Source organism: Martes martes (assembly GCF_963455335.1).
Source record: "Martes martes genome assembly, chromosome: 13".
Classification (NCBI taxonomy): Eukaryota; Metazoa; Chordata; class Mammalia; order Carnivora; family Mustelidae; genus Martes; species Martes martes.
Genome location: NC_137901.1, coordinates 85946523 through 85959563, shown reverse-complemented (window position 1 = coordinate 85959563; position 13041 = coordinate 85946523). Strand labels below are relative to the sequence as shown.

At 54.5% G+C, this 13041-nt stretch overlaps 1 protein-coding gene across 1 annotated transcript; it reads left to right on the top strand.

Annotated features, from left to right (window-relative positions):
* Positions 1 to 289: 289 nt before the first annotated feature.
* On the top strand, positions 290 to 10336 carry HPD (4-hydroxyphenylpyruvate dioxygenase). The gene is made up of 14 exons (XM_080821813.1): positions 290 to 403; positions 518 to 544; positions 1162 to 1224; positions 1580 to 1684; positions 2267 to 2309; positions 2507 to 2589; positions 3524 to 3613; positions 4928 to 5031; positions 5669 to 5746; positions 6283 to 6445; positions 6553 to 6624; positions 7849 to 7971; positions 9776 to 9892; positions 9990 to 10336. The coding sequence occupies exons 1-14, from the start codon at positions 401 to 403 to the stop codon at positions 10098 to 10100; spliced, it is 1182 nt and encodes a 393-aa protein (XP_080677939.1). The 5' UTR covers positions 290 to 400; the 3' UTR covers positions 10101 to 10336.
* Positions 10337 to 13041: the final 2705 nt, after the last annotated feature.

Below are 13041 nucleotides of genomic sequence, written 5' to 3'. Positions count from 1 at the left end.
AATCCCTAATTCCTCCTCAAATTCTCCCTAAACAGCCACCAATGCACTCAGTCTGGCCTTGACTTCTGAACTTTGGATTCTGCAGAGCAGAGATCATAGTCCTCACCCGAAGTCCTGGAGTGCACCCTTGGCTCTCTGCCTTGGCTCTGCCCTACTGGCCAGCGGCCCTGGGGAGTCACTCCCCTTCTCTGGACCTGACGACATCACCCTGCCCACTGAGGCTGCAGCCAGATCAGAGGCTCCCAAGCCTGGGAGTTTCCAGTGTTGGTGGAGATACCGCCCGTCCCTAGGAAGGCCAGGAAGCGAGGGGCGGGATCTCTTCGGTGTTAAATACTTCTCTCTGGTGCTTCACTGGCCTCTTGTCCCAATCTCGGAGCAGGAAGCGTCACCAAGAACAACCATGGTAAGTGCCTGCCCTGGGGCACAGCAGCCTCCCCTGTGATGATCTACAGTGAGACTTCTAGAAGCGCCTTGTGTCTGAGCTTCCAAGTCTCACTGTCCTTTTCTTTCTCCTTAGACGACTTACAGCGACAAAGGGAAGAAGGTAAGCAGGAGGGGAAATGTAGGGTCCGGGTCCTGGGAAACTGGGATGTCAGCAAAGAGCAGAAAAGAAACCTCAGTGGGTATGTGATGTCCCAAGATGCTCACCCTAATCTCTCGCCTTCCCGTCCCCCCCAAGACTGAGCTGGACCCAACCCGGCTCTCCGAAGAAAAACTTTACCTCTTCTTAAATTCCTGCTAATCTCTTAATCCTGTCTAGGAGTTCTTTCTAGGTTGTTTTTTTAATGTGTAATCTCTACCCACAATGTGGGACTCAAACTCACAACCCCAAGATCAAGAGTCTCATGCTCTACTGACTGAGCCAGCCAGGTGGCCCTGGAAGTTCTTTCAAAGGTCTAACTTAAATCTGTGTTGCTGTAGCACACGGCAGTGAAATCTGGGCAGGCCTCCCGGAGGGGGCTTTCCGATCTCCAACACCCAGGAGCTCGGTTTCTCCATGAGAACCCTTTTTAGGGGCTTGGCAAGGCCGCAGGGTGTTTGGCTTCTCAGTTTTGGAACTAAGGCTGGGACAAGGAAAGTGGTTAGGGGACACCTCTCCATCCACACTTTTCTAGACCCACTTCCAGCGACTGAGCCGTTCCTCCTTTTCTCCTCCTGCAGCCTGAGAGAGGCCGATTCCTCCATTTCCACTCGGTGACCTTCTGGGTTGGCAATGCCAAGCAGGTAAAAGCTAGGGCCAGGTATTAGAGCCGGCAGAGGACGGGCCAGAGGGCCTCCTGGACAAGGGCGGGTCCCCAGCTGGGCCTGTGATTGGTCCCTGTGTGGGGAGGGTCAGGGCCAGTGTTGGGACCATCCCAGATATACAGACACTCTTTAGATCCTAATTACACAATCAGGGCTTTGGACCCCACCAGGAAACTTATCTGACGCTGGAAATGGCCAGGGAGCCGCCTTTCATCCCAGGATGCATTCCGCCCCTGGGGCAACAGGGCAAGCAGGCTGATGGGGACTGGAGGTTTTGCGAGGGGGGGTCCCCGAGGCTGGCCCTCAGGAACTCCACTGCAACTCTGTGATTCAGGCTGCGTCATTCTACTGCAACAAGATGGGCTTTGAACCACTAGCCTACAAGGGCCTGGAGACGGGTTCCCGGGAGGTAGTCAGCCATGTGATCAAGCAAGGCAAGGTGAGTCCCCACCCCAGGACCCCACCCCAGGACCCCACTCACCGAGGAGGCCAGCCTCTCTGCCCCTGCTGGCCTCTGAGCCTCCTAAGGGCTCTGGTGCCTCTGGGTGAAGGAGACCAGGAGGCCCTTTCCCCAGGCCCACCTGGTTCTCTCCCCGGATGTCTGGCAAGGCTAAGGGGACAGGAGCTGAGAGCTCCCACCGGCCACTCCGTTGGCACCTTTGTATAACAGACCACAGGGACCTTAGTTTCGTCTCCTTCTCGGCCTGGCCCAATGTTGGCCTCACAGATGTTTGGGAGAAGTTGACAGAGGCCTCAAACATCAGAGCTGAAAGTCTGACTAGTGCCCCCCGATCCCTGGGAGCCCTGGCGCTTTTTCCTGTGGGGGGCCCAAGCCACAGCTCATCTCTGAGGGGAAGCTGAGGCAGAGAAGGGGCTGGAACCCACGGTCAAGGAGTCCTTCCTGGCTGGGAGGGGTGATCTGATGCAAATGCCCCACGGGGGTGTCTCACACGGGGGTGGGGAGGAGGGGATGGGGGTGCCCGACCCACTGGCTACGTGTCCTCCCTCCTCTGTGCCCTAGATCGTGTTCGTCTTCTCCTCCGCCCTCAACCCCTGGAACAAAGGTGAGGAGGCCCAGGGGGTTCAGGACGCCAGGGAGTGAAGACTCGCTATCATGGGCGGGGCGGGGGGGTGCTCAGGGACAGGGAGGGGGTCTGGCTCAGCAAGGATTCCCAGCCTAGAAGAAGATGGACCCCAGAGGCTGACTGTCGAGGTGAGGGAGCCATGACTCCAGCGCCATGACCTCCCCCACTGGCCACAGAGATGGGCGACCACCTGGTAAAGCACGGCGACGGAGTGAAGGACATCGCGTTTGAGGTGGAAGACTGTGACTACATCGTGCAGGTGAGCCCGCACCTGGGCTGCCCTCTGCGTGCCACAGGGACCTCCGTGGGTCCGGGCTGGAGGGCCCGTCATGTTGGAGTGACAAGCCCAGACACTGGTGTGACACACACCCGAGTTCCAGGGATACCCTGGCCCTCGCTAGCTGCAGGCCCTCTTGCTGAGCCTCAGTTTCCACATCTGTAAAATGGGGACAAGCACAGTGCCTATGTCACTGAGTTGGACACAGAGGACACGAGACCATAATTACCACTTCTTGAGCAGGACTCTGAACCCAACACCGTATTCAAGAAGCAGCTCAGAGGTTCAGAGCATAGAAGCCAGAGGCTGACTGCCCAGGTCTGAATCTTATTACTGTTAGACTTTGGGCAAGTGACTTAACTTCTCTGTGCCCATAGATCTCATCACCTACAGAATGGAGGCAGGAACAGTACCTTTCCTGTAATGTTGCTAGGAGGGAGAAGGAGTTTGGTAAATACCTTCACCAACGCCTGGCATGTGATAGGCACAGCCATGCAGTAAGGTTTCCCTACATAAATGTGGAAGCCATGCCCGGAAGGCCCTGCAGGGGTCTGACACACAGCAGGTGCTCAGTCAGGGCTAGCTCTGATTCTGCCTCTCCCGCCTCCCACTGCCTGGTTTACAGATGGGGAAGCTGAGGCCTGGAGAGGGGGAGGGCCAGAGTGGGTTAGCAGAGGTGGGACACAGCCCCACCCCACCTGGTTTGTCTCTCATAGCCCCAACTCTGGGCCTGGGCCTCGGTTTTCCTATCTGCCAAATGGGCACAAGGCATGGGGGCAACAGCTGGTGCTGGCTGTGGTTCCTGCCTGGGGCTGGGAAAGCTGGGGAGCCTGTGGCAGGCCGAGGTGGGGAGCAGCTAGCCAGGGCTCCGGGAGGGTCCAGCACTTCCTGCCTCCCTGCCCCATCTTCTCTGCAGAAAGCCCGGGAACAAGGCGCCAAAATTGTGCGGGAGCCCTGGATAGAGCAAGATAAGTTTGGGAAGGTGAAACTGGCCGTGTTGCAGACGGTGAGTTCACTTTGGTGCCCCTACCCCTCGTGCTGTCAGCTCCCCTGAGATGCCAGGATCCCCTAGAGCCCTCTCCACCCCCGCTCCCTCATGCCATCCCACCCTGGTGCTTTGAAGCAGACATTCTCCCTCAAGTCTGACTGCCTATAAGGCTTGGCCAGTTTGCAGAGGCTGATGGGAGCTACCAGCACGAAGGTGCTTCCCTTAGTCCTCTGTGGGCGGGGATGGGGGCTTGGGGAGGGCGTCGGGAGGCGGGTGGTTAACAATACACCAAGGATGTAAACTGAGGACAAGGGCTTTAAGAGGGGGAAAGTGGGGTCTGGGGAAGCCCTACTCTGCTCTAGCGGTATGACTTTGGACAAAGCACTCCTCTCCAGGACTCCATTGAAATGAGCAAGGACGATGGCTGGACCACCCGTGTGGCCTGCGGCATGCTACTTAACCCTTTCTTCACCGATAACCCCATGCAGGGTCACTGCAAGGCTCAGATGAGATCATTCACGTCCAGCACTTAGAACAACAGTGCCTGGGATCTCACACACCCAGCAAAGATTCCCGCGTCTGTGTTACTGCCACACAGAGACGATCAGAGGTCCCACCTCCTCAAGGCTAAATACAACTTAAAGATTGTTAAGAGGATTGAAAAAACCCTTTTTTTAAAAAAAAAATCTTAAAGATTTTATTTATTTATTGAGGGGGGAGGGGCAGAGGGAGAGGCAGAGAGAGGGTCTTAAGCAGACTCTTGAGGAGGACGGAGCCTAACACGGGACTCGATCCCACGACCCGGAGGTCATGACTTGAACTGAAATCAGGAGCCAGTTGCTTCACCAACTGAGCCACCCAGGTGCCCCTTAAGATTTTATGTTTTAAGTAATCTCTACACCCAGTGTGGGGCTTGAACTCACAACCCTGAGATCCAGAGTCTCACATACCACCAGCGGAGCCAGCCAGGTGCCCCAGAACCCTGTGATGTCATCTGAGCCAATGTCCTCATCACTCTCACTTAGTCAGTACCTTCGTATGGAGCATCTCCAGTGAGCTGGGCAGTCCTAGGTACTGAGAACGCCGTGAGGAGTAAAACAGTGACCCTGCCCGCGCAGGGATTCTGGTCCCGTGGGGCAGGCGGACTGCCAAAGAAAAGTCCTGAACAAATGACAGACTGCAATTCATTTCAGAGAGGGGAAGTGACTTCCCCAAGATCACATAGAGAGTTAGGGTCAGACCCGGCTTGGAACTGTGTAGGCACCACGAGATGGGGCCCAGTCTCGGCAGGGATGGGGTCTCAGGCCAAGCCGCGCTGTTTTCCACCCATAGTATGGGGACACCACGCACACCCTGGTGGAAAAGATGAACTATACTGGCCGGTTCTTGCCTGGATTCGAGGCCCCAGCATCTGTGGACCCCCTACTTTCCAAGCTGTGAGTGCCCCTCGGGCTGGGGCGGTGGGAGCAGAAAGTCCTGAGGCAGGGGGTGGGGGAGGGTGGCAAGCAATGCCTTATCCTCCATGCAGATTGGGCATCTCTGAGCTGCCCTGGGAGACTGCTGGGGAACGCCTGAGGGTCCCTAAGTGTAGCCTGAAGAGGCAGCACAGAGGCTAAGCACCTAGGCTCTGGAACCAACTGCTTGGGCTCGAACCCCCACTCTGCCATTTTTTTTAAAGATTTTATTTATTTATTTGAGAGAGAGAGAGCAGGGGGGAGGGGGAGAGGGAGAAGCAGACTCCCTGAGGAGCAGGGAGCCCGATGTGGGGGTGACCCCAGGACCCCAAGATCACGGCCTGAGCTAAAGGCAGCCACTTAACCAACTGAGCCACCCAGGCGCCCTAGGGCTCGGTCATTTCCTAGCTACTTAACCTTTGTAGTTACTTTATTCCTCTCTGCCTCAGTTCCCCATCTGTACAATGGGGCTGGTAATAGCACGCCAGTCATGACACCTGCAAGGTGCCTCCAGTAGGCGCTATGTCACAGTGAGCTGTCACTGTGGGGAGGGGGAGGTCTAGGAACTAATCCTGTCCTCACCTCCTAACGGCTTGCTCCCCACCCCCATCCCCCCCAGGCCTACTTGCAGTCTCGAGATTATCGACCACATTGTGGGAAACCAGCCTGACCAGGAGATGGTGTCTGCCTCCGAGTGGTGAGTCCCTGGCCCAACCCCTCGCTGCAAAGGAGACAGGCCTGCTCCCCAGTTCTCTTCTCGGGACACGTGAGTGGGAAATGGAGCGTGAGGGAGAGGGAGCTTCGCCTGACGTCCCTGAGCCATCTGTTCCCTGAGGACCAGAGGCTTGAAGGCTCAAAGGGAGCCACAAGTCCTCCGTCGGAGGACTCCTGGGGAAGTTTGGCACACAGAGCGTCACAGTCTAGGGAGACTGGAGAAAGTCTGTCGCTACCCCCAACAGTGCCCTCGTGCAAATGAGAAGCAGGTTCCCTTCTCAAAGCATTTCTCTCGGTCGGACCCGTGCCAGACCACACAGGTCTTGTCACGGGACACTTCACGTCCCCCTGAAGGAAGATGGTCAGCATCGAGGTCCTGGTGTACCATGTGTGTGAGGTGAACAGTGGCTCCTTTCTGGAGCCTGCTCAGGAGACAAATTCTGGAAGGCGGAAGTCGGGGCAAGGACCCAGTCCCTGGTGGGCACGCAGAGCCCATGTGTCCTTACGGTCACCCCACAGGTACCTGAAGAATCTGCAGTTTCACCGGTTCTGGTCCGTGGATGACACGCAGGTGCACACAGAATATAGCTCTCTGCGCTCCATCGTGGTGGCCAATTATGAGGAGTCCATCAAGATGCCCATTAATGAGCCGGCCCCGGGGAAGAAGAAGTCCCAGATCCAGGTGGGGCTTTTCCTAGACCCTGGGGCCCTGGGTGCGGAAGAAGAAAGCAGGGAAGAGCTTGGGTGACAGGAGCCAATGACCGTGTTTGCCTCGTTTCCCGCCCACAGGAATATGTAGACTACAATGGGGGCGCTGGGGTCCAGCACATCGCTCTCAAGACCCAAGACATCATCACAGCAGTGAGAAGCTCATTCCTGGTCCTAATTCACCTTTCGCCTAGCTCCAGAGCCAATCTCTGCAAAATGGAGGGGGGGGGCGGGTAGTGGCAATCCTAGGCCCCCTTTGCCAGCCCCTATGGCCGACCGGGCTCTCTTACTAGTTCCCGCTACTCAAGGGCAGGCACAGTCTCACCCCAGAGAGTTCCCTTTCTCTGCTGTCAGAAACACTGCTGGCTTTACAAGTAGCAGGTGCCAGAGGAAGCCTGGATTCTGGTCTTAGTTCGGCAAGTGACTTGCTGTGTGTCCCTGGGGGATTCAGCCCCCTCTCTGGGCTTCAGTTGACTCACCTTGAAAATGAGGATATTAGGCTACAAGACTGATGAGGTCCTCTGAGCCGAGTTAAATGTGCTGAGTCTGTGGAACCAGCCTATTCCTAAGGCAGCCGTATAGCAGAGTGGACACGAGCCTGACTGTCCCATTCCATCCTGGCCTAACGGAGAAGTCACTGCATGACCTTGGCAACTTCATCCATTCACTCACCCAGGCACTAGCTGGGTATGGGGCACCTACTAGGTGCCGAGCACCCTTTTAGGTACTTGGGATGCATGAGCCGACAAGACGAGAGTCTCTGCTCTAATGATGGCAGAAAACACAGCAGGGAAAATACATGTGTTAGATGGTGTGAGTGCTCTGGGGGAAACCAAGCAGGGCGATGGGAGAGGAAGGGTGAAGGAGATCAAAATGTGGCTGGGACAGAATGAGCAAGGACGAGAGGGCAGGAGATGAGGTCAGAAGGTGGGAGTGAGGACAGATGGTGAGGGCTTTGAATGTGACTCTGAGACAAGACACCGTGGGGTAAGCAGAGGAGGGACGTGCTTTGACTCGTGCTTTTAAATAAAATCCCTCTATTATGTTGAGAACAGATATTTAATCTCTTGATGCCTCAGTTTCGCCAGCTATGAAATGGGGATAATAATTGTCCAGGTGCCTCAAAAAAATGACGGCATGGACATAATGAGGCAATACACGGAAAGTGCTCGAGACAGGCACACAAGGAGAATTCCATAAACGTTAGTGTTTGCGGTTCTTCTCCCCGGGCCCACATGGCTCCGGTGTGGGAGGGCATGAGGTCACGGGGATGCATCTTGGCAGGCAGGGGGAACTAGGATAGGGACTCTGCCTGCTCCTGGCTGGGGGTGTCGTGCACGGAGAGAGGAGACTGACCCTGACGCTTCCTTGAGACAGATTCGCCACTTGCGAGCGAGAGGCATGGAATTCTTGTGTGTTCCATCAACATACTACAAACAACTGAGGGAGAAGCTCAAGTCCGCCAAGATCCAAGTGAAGGAGAGCATTGATGTCCTGGAGGTGAGGCTAGTGTGGGACCCTTGAGTTCCACCTTACCTCACAAAGACTGTCTAAGCCTCTACCCTGCGATAGGTACTGGGACACAGAAGGAAAACCAGACCAGATCCCCGTGATCATGGGACTTGAAGGCTGGTGGGGAGACAGAGGACAGGCAAATAAATAACAACACAAACACCATCGGAGAGAGAGTTGGTTCTGCGCAGAAAATTAAAACAGGTTACAACAGAGAGTGACCTAGGGTTACTTTACCAGAGGTGATCTGGGAGGGCCTCTCTGAGGAGGTGACTTTTCAGTGAACTCTAAACAATAAGGGGGAGATGACTGTGTGAAGGGCTAGGGGAGGGACAGTGCTGGTGGAGGGAGAAGCAAGCACAGGTGAGTCAGGAGCAAGTTGTGAGTGTCCGAGGAACAGAACGAAGGCAAGAAGGGATGAAAGGAAGTGTCTGGGGACTGGCCTAGATCACTAAGGTAGGCAGGGGCTGATTCCTCTTACAGGCTCTTTAGAAGTTGGGATTTTGTTCTTCCTGTGCCCATACACCACTAGAAGATTTTGTTTTGGTTTGGTTTGGTCATATAACATATAAGGCACTCTTTTAAATTTGGGACACCGGGTGGCTCAGTCAATTGAACGTCTGCCTTTGGCTCTGGTCATGATCCTGGGGTCCCAGGTTGGGATCAAGCCCCATGCCAGGCTCCCAGCTCAGCTGCTCAGTGGGGCTCCCTGCTCAGCAGGGAGTCTGCTTCCCCCTCTCCCTCTGCCCCTCCCCCCACTCCTTCTCATTCTCACTCTCCCTCTCAAATAATAGAACCTTTTTAAAAAGTTAAAAAAATAAAGCGCACAATTCAGTGGTTTTTAGCTACTCACTATGTTGTGCAGCTATCATCAAAATCAATTTTAGAACATTTCCATCACCCCAAAAAGAAATTTCACACCCCTCATCACCTCCCAGTCCCTCCATGCCCCCTGCCCAGCTCCCCGCAGCCCTAGGAAAGCATTCATCTGTCTTCTGTCTCTATAGATTTGCCTATTCTGAACGTGTCATATAAATGGACTCATGCACTACGAGATCATTTGTGTCTGGCTTCTCTCACTTAGCATGTTTGCAAGGCTCAGGTGTCCGTTGTAGCAGGTGTCCATGCTTCCTTCCTCTTTGTGGCTGAATTACCATCGTCCATTGTGTGGGTCTATCCCATTTTTCTTACCTATTCATCAGTTGATGGACATTGGGTTGTTTCCCTTTTTTGGCTATTATTGTGAGTAATACTGCTGTAATCATTCATATACAAATTTTTGTGTGGACCTGTGTTTTTAATTCTCTTGGGTGTATGCCTATAACCTGCCAGGTTATAGGTAACCCTATGTTTAACCTTTTGAGGACTCGCCAGTTTTCCCCAGGGGGCTGCAACCATTTTACATTCCACCAGTAACACAGGAGGGTTCTGATTTCCATTGGAGGATTTTAAACCGGGGAAAGACATGATCTGATTTTTTTTTTTAAAGATCCCTTGGGGTGTCTACGGAGAGGCTGGATTGTAAGGAGGCAAGACGGAGGCAGGGGGATCTGTGCAGAGGCCACTGGGGTGATCCAGGACAGCCATGGGGGCTTACACATGGACTGTGGCCGGCAGATGGTAACAGGAAAATTTAGGGATCTATTTGGAGATGTCTGGAACTGCGGGAGAATGGGGTCTTTTCTTGGCTCTCGGGTGCAGGAGTTTTCATGGACTTTCTAAGGACTCCACCTTGCCCGGTTGGGGTGTGGGCCAGCCGCCCCTCTAACTCAGCCTCCTGCCTCCTACCTAGGAGCTGAAAATCCTGGTAGACTACGACGAGAAAGGCTACCTCCTGCAGATCTTCACCAAGCCCATGCAGGATCGGCCCACGCTCTTCCTGGAAGTCATCCAGCGCCACAATCACCAGGTACCAGCTACCCCCGACAAGCCCCCGACGCCAGGCAGGGTAGTACGGTTGGCTTTCTCTAGGCCCGCAGCTCACCTTCTTCTCCCTCCCGCTCCAGGGTTTTGGAGCCGGCAACTTCAACTCACTGTTCAAGGCTTTCGAGGAGGAGCAGGACCTACGGGGCAACCTCACCGACCTGGAGACCAACGGGACCCTACGGGGCATGTAGGCCCTGCGGGACCCACCGAGGCCCCGCCCACCCGCGACGTACGGTGGGCCACGCCCTCAGTCCTGGAACACGCCCGCCCCACAGACCCTGAACTGCAAGCCCGCCTTCCTGGCCCCGCCCTTTAGATCCCGCCCACCAACCCAGTACGCCCCAGGTGTTGGCCACGCCCCCTCGGGTGGGCCGCTCCCTGCTCCCTGCTCCCGCCCTCTGGAATAAAGCCGACCCGGGTCCAGTGAGCGGTCTTGGTGTTTGCGCCGGGCTGGGGCAGTGACGCCCTTTGGCCTGCAGGGGGAGCTCAGGGCCGCAGCATTGCGGGAGGCGTCGCGTTCCGGCTTCGGAGCCCTGCCGAGGCCGAAGCCGGGAAGGGGGGAAGTGCGTTTTGCCTGCCAAGTGGGACCGCGCGGGTCAGGGAGAATTCTGGAAACAAGGGGAGCAGAGGGCTGACACGCTAGAGGGGAAGACTATTATTTGACAGAGGGTTATGAAGATAAAGCGGCGATGATGAGATTGTGTAAAGGTAAAACTGGGAGGGGTGCAAATTTCGGTTGAGAGAGCCCCTCTGGAGAGACGGCTTTTGGGAACCAGCCACGGAAAAACCTGGGAAAGAGGCATACCAGGAAGGGTAGTAGGCCTTGTGGCGAAACCGTGCTTGACAGCATCCCGTCTCATGACTTGATGATATTTAAAGATGAGCTCTCCCCAGGGTTGCTGCCCTGCGCCCAAACTTCTGGGCATCAGAGGGAGGAAAGTGTTAGCCAGGGGACTTTGGGACACATCCCTGCCCAGCAACCTAAGGACATAGTTCCTGGTCTGAGAAGTAGAGCAGGTGGGGGTGGGGAGCTCTGAGCCCCTCAGCTTCTGCCTTTGGGTTTTAAAAACCAGAAGAGGAATTGGGGGCAAATTGGGTCTCTTCTGCTTCGGCAGGCGGATCATCTGAGCATAAGGAAAAATTCTAAGTTGGTAAAATAGGGGGCTTACCCCCCCCCCCGCCCAGATTGTAGAAGTCAGGGCTTCTAGGATCATGAACTTCAGAAATAAAAAGAACAGCAGTGAGAAGCCAGAGGAACAATGGCAACCCTGGTTAAAAATATTCTCCCTCCATTTTCCCATGGCTTATGCAAAGCAGAGAAATTCTGTATCTCAGGAGGTTGCAAACTGGTGGCTCATGGGCCAAATCTGGCTCACAGATGTATTTTATTTAGTCTGTATAGTTTCAAACAAATGTGAGTCATCATTTCAGAAAGTTGGATATTTCACATACAAATTCTAGGATTCTGTTCTTGGAATAACCAGGCAGTTCTGGGCTTGTCTTCCTATGCAGTAACAATCACCTGGTGCCAAGTGGTGGGTGCCTCCTTAGACAGGAGAGCAGAGCGGACCCTCATTGGCTGAGCACAGACGAGGGAGCAGGATTGCCTGGGTTCATATCCCAGGTCAGCTGCTTGCTAGCTGTGTGAACTTGGGCAAGCTACTCGGCTTCTCAGTGCCTCCATTTTCCTTGTCTGTTAAATGAGGATGGTAACAACACCCACCTCCTAGCACTGCTGTACCTTTAATAGCGGATGTTTAAAACAGTGGCTCTTGGCATGATGTCACTGGTATGTGTTTGCTTTTGTTATTTTGGGAGAGGGCCCTGGGTGAGGGGTCTTGCCTGAGTCTGCCTGGCACTTCCTCCTCCCCATTCCACCCTGGTCTACACGCAGATGGCTGAAATTGGGGTTCCCTTTTTGGCCCCCACAGCAGGACCAGAGAAGAAAGGACTTGTCCTATGGGACTGAGAGGGCAGAAGGAGCAGTGGGTCGATTTGAACAAGGAAGGAGAACCGTCTGACTTGGTAGTGAAGAGAAAAGGAGAAGTTCGGGGTTTCTGGGGTTTGGGTTTAGGTAACCAGCCACAGCCGTGGTGGGTGGAGGGGACAAGTAGAAGTGCCATTGACCAAGGTGGAAATTAGGGCAGGAGGAGCAAGTTCAAGAGGGAAGATGAAGGAAACTCAAATTTGGATGTGTTTCCTTTCTTTGCCTTTGGCTAGTTGCCCTGGGTTGTCCTCACTGCCCTGCCAGGCCCCCCACAGCATCTGCCTTCCCCTCCCCCCAACTCGGGACCTCTCAGACCTCATTTCCTTTACTCCCGGCTCCCTCATTTAGCTGCAGCCACACAGACCTCCTCTGTGCTGGTCCTCAAATACACCAGCCATCTTTAGCCTCAGGACCTTTGCACTCACGATTCCTTCTGCCTTCACTACCCTCCTTCGTGGTGTCCACGGCGCTGCCTCCCTGATCTCCTTTGAGTTTTGCTCACATGTGTGCTAAGCAGACTTCCCTGACCACTGTATTTAAAATTTCACCCTCTCTCAACTGATACGCCTTTCTCGTAGCTGTTTTTCTCACTATAGCTTGTGTTCTTCATGTTTGCCTGGCTCACAAGAACACAATCACATAAAGCCGGGGGGTGTGTTTTCTCCAACCCTGTGTCCACAGTGCCTAGAGAACTGTCTGACACCTCATAGGTGCGCAGTCACCTTGGCTGAATGGACAGAATGGCCAGCAGCTGCTCTCTTTCCTGGTCAGGCCCACCCTTAGCTTTTTCTTTCCCCACAAATCCACCTTCAGTGGTGTTCCCCTGTCTGGAGGGACAATTCTGGAAAGCAGCCCACCAACAAGGGCGTCTCCCCTGCCTTCACACGGAAGGCTGCAAAGAACATCCGTGTACATACTGTTGCCTGCTTGTGAGTGTAGGGCTCAACTCCAGGCAGCAGAACACCTGTGCCGAAAGTTTTTGTGCCTTTTTAAACCAATTGTTATTATCTACTTTTTCCTCTCGGAGGTTGTGGCCATTTGAGCTTACATTAATGATGTCCAAGTGCCCCCTGCCCCATACTAGCCAACGTTGGCTATTTTGTGGTAGAATTCACATGTCCCTAGTGAGAAGGGAGGTCAGGCTT

Excerpts from the sequence above, each read along its gene's own strand:
- HPD (XM_080821813.1), top strand. Across the intron at positions 6,446-6,552 it reads AGAAGAAGTCCCAGATCCAG|GAATATGTAGACTACAATGG; the intron begins GTGGGGCTTTTC and ends TCCCGCCCACAG. Across the intron at positions 9,893-9,989 it reads TCCAGCGCCACAATCACCAG|GGTTTTGGAGCCGGCAACTT; the intron begins GTACCAGCTACC and ends CTCCCGCTCCAG.